Raw genomic sequence first — 16,477 nt, forward strand, 5'->3', positions numbered from 1 at the left:
TGTGGATGAGAGACAGAATAGTATATCTGGGGACCTCTAACCACTGGAAATTGTTCAGAAGTTGTGTCTACACTTGAAGAGTAACTGGAACTGCTGATCCTCGACGCCCAGCTGGAAGAAGAATACTTGCTGTTGCATTTGCTTCAACCTGATCTGAAAGCTGCCGAATTCGTCGAAGACTGATCCGAGAGAGGACCTGGTAAGGCGCCCTCTTCCCATGCTCCGAGGGACCATCGAGCACCGCTGACCTTCGCCGAAGCTCCCTGGGGGGCAGACCCTCAAAAGGCTGCCGACCGGAGATGGGACCGCCGAGGAGATCGAAGTGAAGCACCCGGACTTCGCCACTGTCGAAGTCCATTGCCGTCGACCAGGGTTTGCAGGTTTGTGTAACTGCTGGAGGCCTGTCAAAGGGTTCCATGTGATAATATCACTGCCAAAATATCGCCATACAAAAATGTCCCCATATTTTTGTGGCGATATTACCCCATAGAACCTGCGGGGGACACCCCCGCAACCCCCATATATTTTAAAAGGGAGCGGGGGACACCACCGCAACCCCCCCATAAATTATCCCCACCAAAAATATCGCCTATGGCCATTCCCGACGACCATATGTACGGTGATATTTTTGGTGGGGATAATATTACTTGATACCCGTCGAAGTTGTTTTGCCCCAGAAGGGGGGACCGCTTGACGCCGTGCCGAGATGGCCGGAGCCGCCCGCTCCTTTGCCTAAGAACATTTGAATCGAAGGACTCCCTTGTCTACACCGACGACCGCTTTATCCTGCCGGAGAGTCAAGGCCACCGACGCGCAGAGGAGAATACGCGGGTGGGTTTCCTGCCACCTGAAGGCCACAATGACTTCGACGACTCGCCGCCCTTGCTGGCCACAGTTCTTCTGAAACTCTTTGCAGTCCAGAACTATCAAACGCCAAGGTTCCCCGCACACCTCATCCTTGCAGGACGTCGCAGACGAGCACCGCCTGCATCAACGCCGTGGTCTCGGCACCGTCAAACTTCTCATCGAAGCCGTCAACGCCAAGTTCACTTTCTTCGACGCCTCTCGACGATCCATGACTCCTGCTTGAAAGGGGGTCACCCAAGAAGGATCCATCGACGCTTCTTCGAAGAACTCTACTCCGCCAGGTAAATTTGGGGGAAGGGGTGGTAAAAACATAGGAGATAATAAGACTATTGAGCAATATATGGACTGGGCTTGTGCTATATCTTAATTTTACAGGTTGCCCAGGTGGGGGGATCTCCACACAGAACTGTCCTTACCGGTAGAGGCCAGTATTCTGCCTACTGTTTCAACCATCTTGCTTTCCCTCCTCTCTCTATTGCTGGTTTCCTTTTTATGGATCTGTGTGACATTTTAACAGTATAGTTGATGCACTTTAAAGAGGTCTGGTAATATTGGTAGTACCACTTTAGAATTGTATACATTTGCCATTGTTGACTTCTGAGTACAAAGTGAATTATTGTGATAGTGTACATACCTTTGAATATTAATTATATAAAGACTGTGTTTTCAGTAATACAGTGTGTGGACATTCTTTTGTGGGGGTTTGGGGACTACACTGTACATAAGAACCAGCATGCATCACCTCCTGAGAAGCTAGGCCTTGATTGCTCGTCCATTGCTACCCTATAGAGAATCTTGGCTGGGGTCCTCTGTGCCTCTCCTCTACCATATAGAGAGCAGAAGTACAGACACCCCCCTCCAGTCTTTACAGACGGCACTACATTTGCTGTTCTGTTTTCTGAATACTAAAGCTGCACACATGACATCCAAGACGGCTATGCAATTTGCTCTTGATTTCCTTTTCAAATATCGCAAAATTGTGCCCGTCATGGAAACCCACCCTAGCATGCTTTACTTTTGCTGAGTACCAAGATGTGACGCAATACATTTCCAGAAATTATTATTCAAGTTATTTCATGTACTGGGAAATAACTTGAAAGGCAAAGAATTTGGTTTTCCACTTAAATGCAGCTGTGTTTTCTTTTTTCCATAAACCATTGCGCACAAACTGCTGTAAATGAAAGAAATTACGCAGTGTTTCTTTTTCTCATGTCAATTTCAAAGAAATGCTTGGTAGTATATCTCTCTGTGTCCAGACTCTGACCTTATCTGTAAAAGCACTCCAGAAGGTTAATTAACCAGAAACTGTGTGCTTCAAAAACCGAATTGGTAAACTGAAAATGAACTGAAATAAACACACGTGTGAATATACTCTTTTGAAAATCAGGGAAATGCTGTTTAAAAGTGAACGGACAAATGACAGTGTTGCTCGCACAGAAACAGTATTGTATATGTGGGGGTTATGCAGTGAAATAGCAATCTAAAATGTACATATTTATTCCCAAAAAGACTTGGTTTCTGTTGAAAGAAAAAAAAACTTTGAAATCAGCAGAACAGGTTTGGCCAGGCACTTACTTCAAACGGACCCTGCCTTCCATGGGAAAAGAATGACCTCCACAAGAGAACCAGCCCCCATGGGCAGTGTGGGAGTTTTCAGCCTCGTCAGACTGGCCTGCATCTCTACCAAAAGGAACAATGGACCCAAGGGGAACTAGCATTTCACTAAGAGGTGTGATTTCCTTTTACACTCATCCCCAGCAACAACTGTATGGCTTCAAAGGGTGTCATGGAAACCCTTTGTTCAGACTGGCCCAGTGAGAGACAGTTGCTGTGGGGGTTTGTGGCACCGCCCACATCTGTGACAAATACACCCCATTGACAATAAGGGACATTTAAGACATTTTTCCCTGAAATCTGAATAAGCAGCAATGTGATATTATGACAGTTTCCATGTGATTTCTAATAAGCACAATGACACCATGTGCATCTTGTTAGCGCCTGGGAAACTGGAATGGCAGGAAAAATACATTTCTGGGTGAAGCATAAATGGCACAGACATTAAACTTGGGGAAAATATGCCAAATACTAGTATGCATGTGTAGTCATTTGCAGAATTTTTGATATTATGTTTCACCTCAAAATTGCGCCAAAGGGCAATGCAACATCACACAGAATTGGCGTTGGAACTGGCCAATTCCTTGTAAAATATGGGATCTGCATATCTGCTTTTTAAGACTAGTGTAAATATGAAGTTTTGTTCCATAACTACTTTTTGTAAAAAAAAAGGCTTGTGAGACAAAGGGAGTCATGAAATGCACACACATAAAATGAGGTCACTTCCCCTGACACCAGAAGTTTGGCCTATCCCGGCAGATGGGCAATTCCAGAGTATTTCCACCCAGATTGTAAAATTCTATGATGTCACTCTGGCTATATAAGCAGGAGACAGGGAGACGCACGGAGATTCAAAGATTAAAAAACCAGATCCAAAGGAAGCTGATCCCATCCAGGCAGGACCATCCAGATCCAGGCAGAACCACCCTTCCAGATCCAACCATACCCAATAATCCAGGGAGAAAAGAGGAAAGGCAGCTGACCCATCCCGCTGTCCCGAGTATCCAGAACTTGCCCAGCTGATCCCCTCCAGGAGAGCCCAGCTGTCCCAGTGACCAGATCTCTTGACCACAGTGTCCCAGCGAGCAGAACCTTTGCCCCGCTGTCCAGAGACCTTGCTGGCTGTCCAAGTGACCAAAACTCAAGCTTATCTTGTATCATATCACCCAGTACCCAAAAACTGCATATCCCACTCTTTTACCCTTGCATCCTATTCAAATCCTATTAAAATCCCATACAAAAATTGCCAGTATCATCTATTCACCTTTCCTTAGAAGAATCTGTGTTAGTCCATTTTTGTTAGCGTATTCCTTTTATAATTCTTTCTGTTATCTGTGTAAATCCTTAGTACCATTTTGAAATATAAAGAGATCCACAGTGAGCTGGTTGCAATTCAAACTCAACCACCTCGTGTCAAGTGCCTTTCTTTAATAAATATAGTCATTAAAATATAGCCTCAGTAGAACCTGTCATTGTGCAACTAAAACCGAATTTGCCCATGTATTGTGCCTTTCTCTAAATTCTGAATGGCCTTTTTCCCCATAGAAAAACCGACACTGTCATCCTATGAAGTGTCATCCCTTCCCCTTAGAATCCTATCTGTTCTGTGCCTTTGTTTCCCATCCCAAAAACCGATTTCCGATTTTGACAGCTAAGCCCCTTTTCTTAGCTGCTTGTCATTTTAAAGCCGGTATAAAATAAGAAATTACAATTCTGTCGCATGTGTTTTATTCTACATTGTTTTCCTCCGAAAACCGATTTTCTTACCTTTGTCACGTTGCTTTGGTGCCCTGTTCAGTAGTCTATAAGCTTCCTTGTCTCTTAAGTACAGCCACACACATTTCTGTCCTAGATTTCCCACTGCAATTGTAAACTGATATACAAGTAACCAATAAAATTTGGACATGCCCTTTTGCTCCTTTTGAAGGTTTTCAATTTGTTTCTGGCCTCCCATCCTGGGGTGGTGGCTTGAATTTAAAAAATGATTTTTCCCTCTTTATACTGACTCCTTGCCACTACTTTCTGTCCACAAATAAATTCCTTAGTAGGTGTTTGGGGGAGTGCATAACCTGTGTGCCATCTGTCATTTTGAAGAAAAGTAATTTTGCTTCTGTTTTCCATTAAAGGTTTATGTAGATGATGTTAGGGATTTGAATTAATTGTGTTGTAGGATTGTTGCATTGGATACTGCCACACTGTGGTGACTGCTGTCCTAAATTTTGATTTGCTTGATTTTCTTTGAATTATAAAAATGTATAAATATTTAATTGTTACACATCGTCCTGGTTCATGGTCCATTGAAACACAGGGTATTTGTCAAGGTGGGTGTGAGACGGGTTGGGTGCCTTCTCAAAGTAGAACCCGAGAATCAATAAAGATAAAAAGCATTTTTAGTGTGCGCTGCATTCATTGTCAGTGGAAAGATTCCCTAGCTGGAGTGTGCCGTGTTCCATAATCTGTTACAGATCCTTGACATTTGATAATAATCTTTTTTGTTGACGTGTGTCACCTAAACTAAATGTATGCACACAAGTGTAAGGTGTAAACATGAGATTGACACACAGTAAAATAATGTGCCTTGATAAAGCCAAAGAAAGGGCAAAACAGGCGCATGCGCAGAGAAATGTTGGCACAAGTGTGTTTTTTCTGTAAATAAACACAGATATAGCACACCAGTCACCAGAAAAGTCACTATTGATGTCACAAAAGAATACACAAAGTATAATTAACTGTGTACTGATATGTGCAAAACAAAAAATACAACAAGCACTAAGTGAACTAACTTATGTGAATAATACGAATGAAACATAACAAAATAAAATGTTTAACCAATGTTTAAAAACTAACAAGTGAGTACCTCATAAGTTATTGTATATCTCAGAAACGTGTGGGGTCACCCGAAACCTAAGCGCAAATACTCATTAGGAAACAACCCCCACTATTTGGTGTTAATTAAAGGCTGTGTCTCGAATGCTTTGGTCAGAACAGGGGCCATGTTTTCTAGTTTGAGCTTGCAAGTGTTTCTCACAATGATAGAGAAAATTGATGGCGAGGGTGTCTCTTGGGATTTCGGTATAAATAAAGAAGCAAACCAAATGGTGATCTGTCCAAGTGATTTCAGAAATACTTTTCAGGGATAGCTTGATATTTAAGGTTAGAATTCAATCTAGGATTCTACCTTTGGTGTGGGTGGGGGCATTTACAATTTGTGTAAACTGCATTTCTTGTAGTGCTATGTGGAAACCTGTGGCTTTGTGGTCTCGGGATTCATTGAATCCGAGGTATGTCTCCTAGAAGGATGAATTTGGTGTTGGGCTTGAGGAGGAGAGTGATAAGTAGGGGGATGACTATATCAGGATGGTTGGTGGAGTTGGGTGCTCTGTAAACGATGAGGAAGTTGATGGTTGTTTTAGGGTCAGTGGAGAGTTTAAGAGCGAGGAGTTCATATCCGTCTACTGAATCTATTTTACACAATCTAAACTGCAGTGAGGTTTTAGCGATAATAGCTACTCCTCCAACTGTGGCATCTGATCGGTCGGTCCTCAGAATGGTGTAATCGGGTGGGATGGCTAGAGTCAGTAAAGGGTCCGGATGCTGGATGAGCCAGGTTTCAGTCACTACTATGAAATCTAACTGTTGCTCCAGAATGAGGTCATGAGTGTCGATGGCATGTGCACCTAAGGAACGCACATTTAGTAAAGTGCTTTTGAGGAGCAAACTGGGTGGAGTGGTGGGTGGCGTTTGTATGGGGAGCATCCTGGTGTGGACTATGTCGAGTGGTTGTGACTTAGACTGGGAATTCTGGTGGTTACGCCATTGTAGAGCTGCAGCAGTGGTCTGCTTATAGATCTGTGGCTTCTGCCTCTGGGGTATGTTATAGTTAGAATAGGTTAAGGAGACGGGTAGTCATCTGCTCTGATTCCAATTAGGTGGAGGAGGCTGGTGGATACGTGCAGAGAGTCTTAGCTTCCTTGTAGTTCCCAGTATGGATCTGGTAGTGGAGAGGGGTATGGGCAAGAGTTTTTGCGTTGAGGTGTTTCCGGCGTGATGCTCCTAGGCATGGGATAGCCGGTGTAATGTTTGAGGAGGGGCTAGTGTGATACGCTATATTGATGGGGTTGGTCGTGTATGGTGGTAGCTCCTATGAGCTTGGAGAAGGTATGTGAAATGATAGGGGGGTGGATATCTATGAGAGAGAAGGCGGCTGCTTTGGGGAGAAAGGGAGTAGGGCAGAGGAGTGGGTGATGTCTAGAGCACCAGATGCGAGCCAGGTCTGTGCCCTGCTGAATGTATATGCCTGTCGAGCAGTGTCTTGGATTAACCACGTTACTGTCCTCTGAGAGGATCATGGTCGTTAGGTTAATGGAGAGGGGTTGGTGAGGTATCCAGCATTTAGGAGTGTTAGCTTGCAAGTTATAGAGACAGGAACTATGGCTCATATAGTATCTTGCACACAGTATTGTGAGAAGTAGAACTGAGTAATATCCGCAGAAAAGTATGAGGATCGCTAATGGCAATCGGGGAGGATGCTGCCTATACAAGTTAGACAATTTAATGGTTGCATTGGATTGCACCGCATGTAGGAGTCAAATAACTGTTTGTAGCATGGGCTTTAATGGTAGTGTGAAATATAATTTTGAAATATTGTTGGAACAGTGCCACAGGAGGCAGGTGGTACTTGCTGAGCATACAACTGATCAAGTGCTGTTTGTTACATACGGCACTGCGAGATGATAGTGAGGAAACACGATATGTATTGTTGATGTGATGTGGTTATGTAGTAGCTAATGAAGAATTGTAACATTATCATTGATGCAATAATGGAATATATAGTGTATTTGATAGAGATCAAGACTGGTATAAACACAGTGGTAATTAGACAGATAGGCGGTTGTACAATTCCAATTTGACGCCATATGCACTATACAATGTTGGCGAAGTGGTAACAACAATAGAGTCCTTGGGGAATCTTAAAGCAGGCAGGAGACAATGGGCAGAGTAGAAACGACCGAGACGAAGCAGGGGAAAAGCGTAGATACAGTCAGCAAGTGCAGCAGGTTTTAGAATGGGGTGAGGGATAGATAATGTCTAACAGCCAGTATTAACAAGCAGCCGGCGTATAGGTTCCCTAGGCAGGTTGGATAATACGATTGTTTAGATAAAGGAGGAGCGCTTGCAGTGAAGTAGCCATTGGTCCCGTGAGTAGTGATACCTGAGTACTGGGCATACTGTGCGCGTAGGCAGGCTGGCTTTATCTGAAGATGTGGGGATCCTCTATTCCTTCAGTGAAGGTAGAGTGGTGGTTCTGGGCTGTGGAGTTGATCTCGGTGGGAGGAGGGAGAGCTTGAGGCCAATCAGGGAGATATTTCAAACGGGTGCAGGAGCATGCTGTTCGCAATAGTTCAGGCGGCCTTGGAAGTTCTAGGGGTTATGATGAATCGCTTGTGATAACCAACAACAGTAGCAGGATGGGGAGGATTACAATTGCTTACCAGGGGGGAGTTAAGATAGATATGTGTCCCATTAGGCAATTTGTTGAGACACGAGGCATTATTATTTTTTGATGGTCGTAGCTTGCTCCCATCTTAGATTTAGGATTGGATAGGCGTTCAACACACCCTTGATAAGGTTCAATAAACACCCTTGAACTGTGGTCACTTGTGTCTGTCTTACTTTGATACCATGCCTTCCTTACAACACAGAGGAAGAGGATTCATCTGGGGGAGGAAAGGATGGAGCAGCTGGAACAGGATTCTACCGCAGGCCCTGAGACCGAGGAGAGAGGCTGAAGAATACCCCTCAGGCAAAGAGGAGACCTTCTTAAGGCCAGAACTCTGAGAATGGACCTTAGAAAGCTTCCCCTGAAGCTTTGGAATGTTTTGGAAAGGGGAGCCCGTTTTGGCATGTCTTTCGATGCTACCACACCGAGGGCTGAATATTTATGAGAGGCGCCTGGTAAGGTTAAAGTCTTAAGGCCTTGTACAGGCCACAATGGCAGGTGCGCAGTGGCTCTGAACCACGAGGTTCAGTAGGCATCATCAAAGTTTTTGACAGGCCTATGGGCATTGATGGCTTCCTCGATGAGTCCTTTGAGTGAGACTTGGGGGTTGTGTGCTTAGGTTTAGGAGTATGGTGTGTGTCCTTGTCGCCCGGGTGTAGACTCCCCATCGCACTGCCGGTGGCATGGTTTATCAGAGCCTTGGACGGACATGTAGGAATCAGCAGACTACACAGGTGCATCTACGGCTTCTGAGTCGGAGCTGCGGCTGCCAAGCCAATAAGACTCCTCATCTGAGGCGACGGCACAGATGGAAGAGTGACTCTCGCCCTGCATGGCATAGGCCGCCCCCCGCTTGGTGCACCTGTGTTTCAGGGTTTGGGGGCGAAAGAGTATACAGGCCTTGCAAGGTTGCACGTCTTGGTCAAAACGGAGGCACCGATTGCACTCTTCATTAGTGTCCTTCCAAGGGAATTTGCTGTTACACGACGGGCAAAACATAAAAGGTTTTCTCTGCATATTGGAGTGAAAAGGCAGCCAAACAGAAGGAAAAAGAAGAGGAAGAGCAAAGAAAAGGCATTCCCAAGAAAATAGTCCGTAGAAACGTGTCCCCACTCTCCCTATTGTGAGGCTGTTCCTGAGGGAGAAGGCCGAGACGAAACAGCTGTCGAGTTGCTGGAGGTGTAGAAACGGTGAAACAGGAGCAGCCGTTGAGAGAACGTCGAGCATTCGTCGAAACAGCCGTTTAAGATGCCTGGCGATTAATGCACTAAGACGGTTTAATAGCAATATATACTCGATAGACAAGCTCCGTATTAAGCTACTGACCAGAAAGGTGAACAAAAACAATCTGCTGGGACCTCGAATGGTGAAGGATTTTGGGTACACTACTCGTCACGTTCGAGATAGTGTTCCAGTCACGCCCATGTCAACGTCCCTTTTCGATCTTCGAAAGAAAGACGCAATACTTTGCGATTACCACTAGATGTCGGTCTATATGCACAGCATGTGTATCTAGGCAGATGCAATCATCAGAAATACGATTACAGCAAATAACGTATGTAATATATTTTAGGGCAGGTCACCCTTGTGATCGTGATTTGACTTAGTTAGGGATAGATGCATTGCGTACCGACAGTGTATTCGATTACGTTGATGTTGCTTATTGCCACTGTGCAAGCATTGGGTGTAGCAGAAGAGACATAACATGTCACTCTATGCTACCACAGGAAGTCGCATCACATAATCTTTGACCAGGATGACGGGTCAACATATGTTTTTTTTAAACCATCTTTATTAAAACTGTAAATTGCATGATTTCATCAACGGTGATTGACAACAGGCAAAAGGCATTCTTACATTTAGGCATTCTTACATTTAGGAGTTCAGTATCGAGATGAAGCAATCCACAAGGGTTAGAAGCAGCAACATAGGGTAGCGAGTGCTACTGCTCGCTACCCTCAAGTGATGCCAATGACTCACTTAAGTGGTTTTAGGAATCAAGCCAGGGCAGATGGTTGCCCTCATTAAAGGAATTACGGCGGACTCCATAATTAAGAAGGAGTTCTTCATTTACTTCAATATCTCTTGCAGCCCTAAACACAATTACATCTTCTCTCAGTCCCTCTGCGTTGCATATGGACAGAACTTTGGGGGTCACATTTGAGGCTCTCCTTGAGTGGTTTATCAGCCTTCCATAGTTTCTAATGCCAGGGTGGCAGAGGCACCTTTCTTCCGTGCCATCAATACATTTTCGTTTTTGATCTTTGCCGATGAAAAAATAAAGGAAGCAGTTGCCTTCTGTCAAGGCGCGCTGTTTCTCCTCTCCAGCCTGTTCACTGATGAGTAAGCCATGGTAGTCACAAATTGTATCCCCCTTTTTAAATGGTTGTGTTGTTACTACTGCTCTGCCTTTTAGACTCTGATCGAGCACAGCCAGCCCTTTCCAATTCTGCTGAAGAATAGCTGCCCTTAACTTCCTGTCCCTCTCACTGTCACTTCCTGGACATCCCACTCTCGCCTTCCATTTTCGCAGCACGTAGTGAAGAATCTTATTTTCACCATCCCATCCTTTTCTCTTAATATAGGAACGGATTTGTTCTTCAGCCGGGCAAATTCTTTTATAGTTTCCTGGGAAAAAATATTTTTCATTAAAACAACCGTATTTATGTCAATATAATTATTGCAGTGATAGATTTAAAATGCAAAGCCTATATTTTCCTATTGACTGAGAAAACTTTAGTGTAATATGTTTCTTGGCAAATGTATTCATACAAGTTTCACCTTCTGTACAAATGTCAGACGAGCCACTCACTTTGAAAGGAAATGTGCCATTACTGTCAGGAGCCACCACCACTGGTTTTCATGATAACAGAAATGTGACAAAACATAACAATATTGGATTTATTCTTTTGTATCATGACATGTTCTCATTAGAATTTGTGGGTATGGTTAAGCAGAGCTGCAACAGCCACACAAAAGCAAGGCATCAGAAAAGAAGGAGAGAAGGGCTCTGGACTGCCGAATGATGGTCACATTAGGCCAACCTTAGTTGCACAAGATTTCAGTGTGGATTTCTTTGGTTTTGCAGTATGCTTTGTATGGTATTAAGACTTATAAAGCGCAAACATCCACATTAACAGGCATCACAGCGCTGAACAAGGGAGAACCCAACCAAGAGGGCAGTTGGACTACATATATCACTCCCTTAAAGCAACCCTTGCCAGGGAGGAAGCAGTAAGGTCGTCAACTTGCGTCTAAAATCAAGACGGTCATCTATGCTCCAAAGTTTTTCCACCTGGACCGAGATAGAGCACCCGCCCCACCTTTCCAGTCTGAATTTGGGGGTAACCAAGAGATTTGTCGAGGTGGAGCGAAGCACGCTGGAGCAAGTATACTGCTGCAATTTGCTGCCTAAAAATCCAGGGGCCATGTTGTGGACAGCTCTGTGAGTCATACAGAGTGCCTTGAATTTTATCCGCTTGTCCACTGGAAACCAGTGTAGAGACTGCAAAGCCGGGGAAGTATGGTCACCAAGACCCAATTTCATCAGAATTCCTGCAGCCACATTTTGGATCCTATGAAGTCTTCAAATAGATGACTTTGGAAGACCCATGTAGTTTGCATTGCAGAAGTCCAGTCTGCTGGATATAAATGCATTTACCAATTGAAGTCTATGTGGAAAGGCGACATAGTCCAGAAATGTCCTTAGCAAGAGCAAGTGAAAGAAACGCGCACTAGAGACTTGTGAGATTTGTACATCAAGGGACAGCGACATATCCAGGCACACCCCCAGGTTTATGGCCTTTAGGACAGATATAGTAGTACAGATATAGGACAAGTACCCAAAGAGGGGGGCCAACACTGAGAAAGAAAGGTTGCAGTAAAAGAGTCTGACTATTCCGAGAGCCCCCAACTTAGCTCACCCGATTAAAGCCGAATAACAAATGATCTAATTAGCTCAGCTAAAGGTCTCGGATACAAATTGAACAACAATGGACTCAGCAAAGATCCCGGCAGCACACCACAGCTGACAAGTTTTAGGGTAGATTCAAAAGGAGGTAGAGCCACCAACTGCGTTCTATCGGTCAGAATGGAGGCAAGCCAGGCAAGAGCCTTATCTCCGATCCCATACTCAATAAGGCGAGAGAGGAGGAAGGAATGATCGACCTTGCCCAACGGTCCAACAGAATCACAGCCCCTGAACCCCCATGATCGACCAGCCATTGCCATGACCACTCCCATTCCTATGCTGCACCCTTGTCTGAAGCCAGATTGTGTTTTGTACATGAAGGGGTTGTGTGCATTCATTGTTGCTCCAATATATCGCCTACCATGAATGAGTCTCTGTGGCATGGTGTAAAGGCAGGAGGCGTCAGCCAGCATTTGTACTGCCCCTTCCTCCTGTTTTTCCTATTTGAGTCAGCTCCTATGCAACCATCCCAGTCATAGGCCTAATTCAAACACACATGCCTTACCCACTAGCTGGGTGGCTCTGTGGTTTTAGGGGCAAGGGCTAAAAGCACTGTGTAGAGAATGACTTTAGAGTTAGTTCACAATTGGGTATCTATACTGAGAGTGAGGCAGAGTGCATTCTAGGAAATTTCGTGAGGTGGTAACTCTGTCTAGTGATGGAAAGTTTGCATTCTTACACACACCCACATTGGGTGTATATAATAAGAGTGAGGCAGGGTGCATTCTGGGAAATGTTGCGAGGCGGTGCCTCTTTCTAGTCAGCAGTTCGGATAGGCAAAGAATGGAAGATCTTCACAAATAGCCTTATCCACACTTTCTCTACCGGTTTCGACGTTTTAACGTTTTTTGTGTTACGTCTTCATCAGGAGATAGTAATATATTTTCTAAAAATAAAACAAATATAAAAGACATAAATTTCCCTAAAAGAATGTATAGACAGTGACAAAATAAATGTAAAGAAGCGCAAATGTGTGAATACACCGTGCTCAAGTTTAAAGTAGAGAAATCTACTCCTATCCTGCTTATGGTCCCGAATGTATATATACATCCGGGGTAAACAGAGGGCGTCATGTAAGGAGTGCTACCAACCGAAATCAGTGTCCCCAGGCAAGGCAGGACTAGATCAGGACTCGAAACCCACCAAATGTGATACATCAATTACTGCATGCAAAGAGTGGCATCCCATGCTGGAAAGTCCATCTAATTCTGAGACAACCACAACTACTGACCTTGAAAACTCCAACAGAAGTCAATCCGTGGTGTATTACCGCTGTCATTAAGATTTTTCAGCCTTCAGATAGAGGATCCCGCTTTTGTAGAAGAATATACTTAATACTTCAATCTAAAGGGTTAAAGTATATTAGAAGAATCAGGAAAGCCCACTGGCAAAGAGTAGTGGGCCAGAACCTACATATGAGGTTGCAAGACCCAAATCTGTAAGCTAGCCAAAATGTCAAGCATATCCAGAATCAGTATAATTCTTACCCCAACAGGTCGGGTCACAGTAGACCTATTGGTGGTGCTGGTGGTGCACCTAACAGGATGTTTATTCAAAAGAACTGCTGCAATTACCAGGAGAGTGGAACCTAAATGTGGCATAATACCATAGGCCAAAGATAAAAGAAGAAGAACGGAAAAAGAGCTAGTGAATAGTTCTATAATTATATAATTATATAATTATACTCTCTACCGATTTTACAAAAGAATTTTACAAAAGAAGGACCCCTGACCTAATTTAAGAGTCATAAATTCGGGTCAAGTAATTATTTCCTACTAACGGAAACCCTAAAGGATATATGATATTAAATACTAAATCCACCAGTGAGCCCAGCGGTTGAATAGGCAGTTGGGTTGGCTAAATAAATAGCAGCAAATCCCCGTATTCGAGCATAAATATGGTGAGCCCAGCGGTTGAATACGCAGTTGGGTTGGCTAAATAAATAGCAGCAAATCCCCGTATTCGAGCATAAATATGGGTCCAGCTTACCTGGAGCCGACAGCCGACGACGTGCTGGACCTGTCCCCGGATCAAGTCATGCACACAAACTTTCCCCGACCTTCAATACAGACCGGAGATTCGCATCTGAAAGGCAGCGCTATTGGAGCATTTAAATGTCCGGCTTGGACTCCTCACGTGATCATATTGCGCGTTACGCCGTATCTTTTTGTGGCGTCCTTACGCACATTCTGGAACGTGTCAAAAAGAACACGTTAGCACTCGATGTGTGCTCTTCACCCATCATCGGTAAAAAAGGGGGAGCGTGACACTTAACGCCTGCGCGAGCTACACTGCAATATCAAAATTGGCGGGAGAGCGCGGAACAGGAGGGGGGACGAAAAAGAGAAATTTGGATCTAAATGGATCCTTATACTTCAGGGAAAAATCAAGGGGTGAACATTGTAGAACATGTCTGAACGAAGCTGCTATAGTATTTGGAAGAGAAAACTGGGGAGGATTAGTAATGAACCTCGGCTTACCCATAAAGCTAGATGTACTAGCTATAGGCAAAGAACCATTACCAAAGATTCAGGGAGTTTTAACCAGATGTCTTTTAAACACAGATCTTAAATGCTTAAACAATCATGTATGGTGATAGTATAACACCAATCTACATGATGGGAGCCCAGAATATGGGCATGTTAACTACCTGAATGCCAGGGTTCTATAGTATTAAGCCCCTCTGTCAATGTTTTTAAATTGAAAATCCATAATTGCTCTTTATAAGCTAGATTTTTAGCAAGCTGTGTCGAATTTTGACCAAATACCTTTTCGACACAAAACCATTCCATCTGGTCTGCTTTGTGGCCCATTTCCACATAGTGGATGACCATCGGAGCATTTAAGTTCCGTGTTTTTATCTTTGAGCGGTGTTCATTGATACGGGTGCTTACTTCCCGAGCGGTTTTTCCTATGTACATTTTTTTACAAGGACAGATAATTGCATAAATTACATTTTTACTTTTACATGTAGTAAAAGTACGAAGATCCCAATTTATATTTGCCATGAAAAAATAAGTAGTCTTTTTAGAAAATTTGCACGCTACACAAGTGGTGCATGGAAAATGGCCGATAACTGGATTTTGATTGAAATCCCGAACATTAGCTGATTTCAAATGACTTCTGCTGGCCCGAGTAATTTGTTGTTTTAGATTCTTACTCTTTTTGAATGCAAAAAGAGGTTTTTGCAGTGTAGTGCCAGATACATTTAAGATGCGCCAGTTTTTTAATATAATGCCTTTAATGATTTCACTGTGTTGGCAAAAAGTTGATACACAAACTAGTTCCTCTTTTTTCTTGACTTGGGTTTTGGGTTGCAATAATGCCTCACGGTTTGTAAAACGAGCTCTTTTTCTGGATTGCTTTATAAGACTTCTTGGATATCCCCGTTCCAAAAGTCTTTTCTCTAAGATCAAAGCATGTTTAGTAAAGTTATTAATGTCTGTACAGTTACGACGAAGCCGCAAAAACATACCATACGGTAGGTTCCGCAAGAGACTAGCCGGGTGTTGGCTTTCATATTTTAGAGTAGTATTTCTTTCTGTTGCCTTTCTGTGTAATTCCGTATGGAGAAACCCCCCTTCGGAAAAGATGGACAAATCTAGAAAGGCAATTCTCGAGGTGGAATATTCGAATGTAAAGTGAATGTCCATATCTACTTGATTTAGCCATTCTACAAAAGACAGCAGTGACTGCAACGATCCTTCCCAAATCATAAATATATCGTCGATGTATCGCCGATATATCATGATTTTTTCTTTGTATGGATTGGAAATATGTAGGATTTTCTCTTCCTCGATTAAGGCCATAAAAACTATAGCCAAGTTGGGAGCAAAGGTGCAACCCATGGCCGTACCCTTGCTTTGCAGGAAGAAGTCTTCCTTAAATTTGAAGAAGCTGTTGTTGAGAACCAATTGAGCTGCTTTACATCAAGAATCACTGTGGTCATTCTGTTTGTTGTTGTTTTTTACAAAATATAATAATGTTTGTACAATAATTGGATTGTGAATGAATTGTGATGTTTCTCATGTGTTTTTACTTTGTACTCATTGATATTGTGTATGAATGGGCTGATGTATGGTGTATGGCTGAGGACAAATGTGTGAATGATTCAAGAGTATGAATTTTATGGAATTATGATGTGTTTTTAAACAATTGTGCTTCTATGTTAAATAAATAATTGTTTGAGTGCAAAATAAAACTGTGATTAAACTCACATAACAAGAAATGTATTAGGTTTAATAAAATCCTTAATACGAGAATGGCATCAAAGTAAGACAGACACAAGTGACCACAGTTCAAGGGTGTTTATTGAACCTCAACAAGGGGGTGATGAACACCTATCTAATCCTAAATATAAAGATGGGAGCAAGCTACAACCATCAAATAATAACACAGTCCTAGTGGTGCCTTGTCAAAATAAAAGGCCCTATACTAAAAAACCTATTGCCAATCCTTACAGCTAAATGCAAATAGTTTCAGAGTAATGTTCATGAAAAAGAAAGAAATGTTCACAAAATGATAAG

At 43.2% G+C, this 16,477-nt stretch overlaps 1 protein-coding gene across 2 annotated transcripts in view; it reads right to left on the reverse strand.

The window, feature by feature from the left end:
* Window positions 1-9,763: 9,763 nt before the first annotated feature.
* LOC138528629 (uncharacterized) overlaps window positions 9,764-16,477 on the reverse strand; it is a 306,819-nt gene continuing 300,105 nt past the window's right edge. The window contains exon 12 of one of the 2 annotated variants that reach the window (XM_069640439.1): window positions 9,764-10,609. In XM_069640439.1, coding sequence (XP_069496540.1) covers window positions 9,972-10,609 — 638 coding nt within the window. In that variant the 3' untranslated portion in view covers window positions 9,764-9,971. The remainder of the gene's footprint in view (window positions 10,610-16,477) is intronic. The other variant, XM_069640438.1, reaches the window with a different exon arrangement.

This window comes from Ambystoma mexicanum, chromosome 7q (genome assembly GCF_040938575.1).
Source record: "Ambystoma mexicanum isolate Mex_15411 chromosome 7q, UKY_AmexF1_1, whole genome shotgun sequence".
Taxonomy (NCBI): Eukaryota; Metazoa; Chordata; class Amphibia; order Caudata; family Ambystomatidae; genus Ambystoma; species Ambystoma mexicanum.